General features: G+C 40.1%; 1 protein-coding gene across 1 annotated transcript; it reads right to left on the reverse strand.

Annotated features, from left to right (window-relative positions):
• Positions 1-1,075: 1,075 nt before the first annotated feature.
• LOC145875825 (uncharacterized) lies at positions 1,076-4,343 on the reverse strand. The gene has a single exon (XM_082971632.1). It carries the CDS (start codon positions 4,341-4,343, stop codon positions 2,718-2,720), a length of 1,626 nt encoding a protein of 541 aa, XP_082827758.1. The 3' UTR covers positions 1,076-2,717.
• Between the last annotated feature and the right edge of the window lie 324 nt (positions 4,344-4,667).

Below are 4,667 nucleotides of genomic sequence, written 5' to 3' on the forward strand. Positions count from 1 at the left end.
ATACTAAACATGCAATATTTTGAAATAGTGGGAGATATACTGAATTTATACTGTTTTTCATACTAAGAAAGACCAAGATACGTGTTGCTTTTGCACATATTTGTTGATTGGTCAGTCATTGGGTAATTTGTTTTACAATATGTTCAAACCAAATCAAGCTTTATTTATACAGCACATTTCAGACATGGATGCAACACAATGGCTTCACAGGAAAAAACAATGAAAATAATCAGAAATATTTAGTACACAAATATGAGGATAAAAAAACAATAACAACTGAAAGACTAATGAGCATTGTAAGGAAAATCCATTGATTAGAATATTAAAGAAACGGATGCAACATCCCAAAATATAAGCTTGTTTGTTGTTACGTTCCCCATCAAGAAAACCAGAAATGTCCCTTAAATAGAAGAGGAACTAACAAAGAGTCACTGACAACAACCACAACTAAACAGGTGGGGTTTTAGGAGGGGCTCTGAAAGACACTATGGGGGTGTCCACTGGAAGTTGACTAGTAACAACAACTGGGACCTAAAAGACACCCACCATGAGACCCACTAAATCTGCCCAAGAAGAGGAAAACAAAAGAAAATCCCACACCAAACTTAAAGACAGGAAGTAAACCAAAAAGGTGGAGCAACTAAAGGTGTTGACTCTCCACATGTATCAAGACAACTGGAGCACTGGGCCAGACACTCTTAAATAGAACCTGGACCAGCTCAGGTGAAACACCTTCCCACTAACGAGATGGACAAGCCAGCACAGGTGTAACACATACTGACTAACGAGGTGACACCAATCAGTGCGTCCTACGTGCTAACGAGCTAGACGTGCTAACGAGCTAGACGTGGTAACGAGCTAGACGTGCTAACGAGCTAGACGGGCTAACGAGCTAGACGTGCTAACGAGCTAGACGTGCTAACGAGCTATACATGCTAACGAGCTATACATGCTAACGAGCTATACATGCTAACGAGCTAGACGGGCTAACGAGCTAGACGTGCTAACGAGCTAGACGTGCTAACGAGCTAGACGTGCTAACGAGCTAGACGTGCTAACGAGCTAGACGGGCTAACGAGCTAGACGTGCTAACGAGCTAGACGGGCTAACGAGCTATACATGCTAACGAGCTAGACGGGCTAACGAGCTAGACGTGCTAACGAGCTAGACGTGCTAACGAGCTAGACGTGCTAACGAGCTAGACGTGCTAAAGTCCAACCTCAAAACAAAATGGAAAAACCAAAGACCAACACCTTAATAGAATGCTTACCACCAACAGAAAACAACTTCCATTTCTCATTATAATCAACTACAATGCTTCACCTTCTACAATATAAACATGGTGTCTACTGGCTGTCAACAATTAAAAACAACAAGAAAAAAACCCTAAAACGCTTCTGGAACACATTTTTTATATTTTTTTCCCCCACTAGCTTCTAGAACTCTGGTCCCCTTGGAACGAAAAATACGGAAAAGAATAAGAGATAAAACTCATCGCCAAAAAACCAGTCAAAATAAATTGTAATCAATGGCACTGGCTAACGCAAAACTTATTAACTGCCCACAATCAGCAACCAAGTTGTCCTTACCACGGACATGTCTGATTTCAAGAGGAAACTCCTGCAATATCCGTAGTAACTTTCCACCTCACTGCAGAGCTTCTCTCTCTTCTCAGGGTTCACTAGATAGGCATGTTGTTGGATCGGGGCCCAGTCCCCAATGTCATGCTCTAGTACATTTGGGTTGGCACATCTGAGAATGAACCCTGATATTTTAAAAGCAGGGCAACAATGTCAATATAATTGTACCAAAAATTGTCAGTTGGTTGCATAAATAAATATTTGGTTGCATAGTCCTTTTTTCAAAGTATTTTCAATGACATTTTTCTAGGTGGGATATCCCCAATGTCAAAACACAGTTTTAACATGTACAAATCAATAACCAATATGCAGAAACAGTTTGTGATAAATTGAAAACCTAAACATAACATGTGCTACATACACAAACATCTGCCACAATAATCATATTACTTTTTAAAAACAAGCTCCTTATAAACTGCACAAGCACCAGAAACACTGTTGTTTTGACAAGCACCAATAAATCACTGATATCGATTAAGGGTGAAATCAGGTTGTACATGATGTTGAAACTAACACAACTAAAAAACACTTGGAAATGGGAGATGTCTTTTACCTCACTGATTAGAGGACAACCAGCAGAAGACAGTCAGCTACATTTTGGAGTGAAACATTTAAATGTAGGGGTCGCTAAACAAAGGAACACAACATTTATGTCATCACTCATCGATATCATGTTGAAATCAATTGTGTGAGAGGAGGGAGATGAGGTTGCACGTCCTGTTAAACTAACAGCTCAAAATCCACATGGAATATGGGAGTAATGTGTACATCCCTGGTTAGAGGACAATTTGTAGAAAACAGCTAGCTACATTTTGAAGTGTTGCATTTTGATTCCAGTGGGTCACCAACATGGTAAGTATAACACAACTCTTTTTTTGTTAGTCACTTTTTGTTAAATCACATAAATAGTAACTCTTCCATTTCAGAGACTGGATTTTCCCCTTGAGGCTAATATCCATATCATGTTGAAATCAATAGAACAGGGGACAAACGTTTAGGGTTCTACATTGTGACATCATTAAAATACTCCTTCTACAATGTTAAAACATTCTACATTGTGACATTATATCATTGATATCATGAAACAACTCCTTCATGTATTTTCTGATGTTTGATCAGATGTCTTTTATCAGAGTATCTCTTGTTACATTGATCACAGCTATAAGGTTTCTCTCCTGTGTGTGTTCTTTGGTGTATCTTCAGTTTGCCAGATTGAACAAAACTCTTGCCACATCGAGTACAGCTATAGGGTTTCTCTCCTGTGTGTCTTCTCTGGTGCATCTTCAGTTCTCCAGATTGAACAAAACTCTTCCCACATTGAGTACAGCTATAGGGTTTCTCTCCTGTGTGTCTTCTTTGGTGTATCGTCAGATGGTTAGATTTTAAAAAAAACTTCCCACATCGAGTACAGCTATAGGGTTTCTCTCCTGTGTGTGTTCTCTGGTGAAGAGTCAGATTGCGCAAGCAAGTAAAACTCTTCCCACACTCATCACAGATATACGATTTCTCTCCTGTGTGTATTCTCTGGTGTGATATCAGGCTGCTTCGATGAGTAAAACACTTCCCACATTGATCACAGCTAAAAGGTTTCTCTCCTGTGCGTGTTCTCTGGTGTAATTTCAGGCTGGTTGAATGAGTAAAACTCTTCCCACATTCATCACAGCTGTATGGTTTCTCTCCTGTGTGTGTTCTCTGGTGTGTTATCAGGTTGATTAGCTGAGTAAAACTCTTCCCACATTGATCACAGCTAAAAGGTTTCTCTCCTGTGTGTGTTCTCTGGTGTAATTTCAGGCTGGTTGAACGAGTAAAACTCTTCCCACATTCATCACAGCTAGAAAGTTTCTCTCCTGTGTGTATTCTCTGGTGTGATATCAGGCTGCTTCGATGAGTAAAACTCTTCCCACATTGATCACAGCTAAAAGGTTTCTCTCCTGTGTGTTTTCTCTGGTGGAATTTCAGGCTGGTTGATTGAGTAAAACTCTTCCCACATTCATCACAGCTATATGGTTTCTCTCCTGTGTGTGTTCTCTGGTGTGTTATCAGGTTGCCTAGTTGAGTAAAACTCTTCCCACATTCATCACAGCTGTATGGTTTCTCTCCTGTGTGTGTTCTCTGGTGTGTTATCAGGTTGCCTAGTTGAGTAAAACTCTTCCCACATTGATCACAGCTAAAAGATTTCTCTGCTGTGTGTGTTCTCTGGTGTAATTTCAGGCTGGTTGAACAAGTAAAACTCTTCCCACATTCATCACAGCTAGAAAGTTTCTCTCCTGTGTGTATTCTCTGGTGTGATATCAGGCTGCTTCGATGAGTAAAACTCTTCCCACATTCATCACAGCTATAAGATTTCTCTCCTGTGCGTGTTCTTTGGTGTACAATAAGATGGCTAGATGTATCAAAACTCTTCCCACATTGAGTACAGCAATAAGCTTTCTCTACTGTGTGGCTTCTCCGATGAATTTTAATGCCTGATGAGGTGAATCTCTTCCCACAGTCAGAGAGGTTAATTATCTTCCCTGTGGGTCTCTGCTGGTGTTTCTTGAGGAGTTCTGATCTGGAGAGACTCTTCTCTGCCTCATCAGCATCATGAGGTTGTTGAGGCTCCCCAGAGGATCCACGATAGTCCCGTCTCTCTCCTGTGTGAATGACAAAGTCATACAGATGGTTAAAGGCCCACAACAGCAGAAATCCACTGTAAAAGGTCATGCCAACAGCGTAGCCATGATGTTGAACAACAATTGACATCTGTAATGAATGTAATGATTACTTGACATTTGTCTTAAAATGAGCAACAATAGTCATATTTTGTCTTGTTTTCACATTAGTAGTAACATCTAAGATTGGAGGCCCTTTTCTATGTTTGCTGGTGAGAAAAGATTTTTGCTCAGGGGAGTAACCTCCATTACCAGGTTGCTTATGAGTTCATTTCACATTACTTTGGATTATAATTGTAAGGCTCGTTTTAATGTTCTATTTAATATAATGTTTGTGTCGTCATCGCAAATCAACCGCTTTGTACTTAAAAAACAC

The sequence above is a fragment of the Salmo salar genome, unplaced genomic scaffold (assembly GCF_965601325.2).
Source record: "Salmo salar unplaced genomic scaffold, fSalSal1 ptg000360l, whole genome shotgun sequence".
Lineage (NCBI taxonomy): Eukaryota > Metazoa > Chordata > Actinopteri > Salmoniformes > Salmonidae > Salmo > Salmo salar.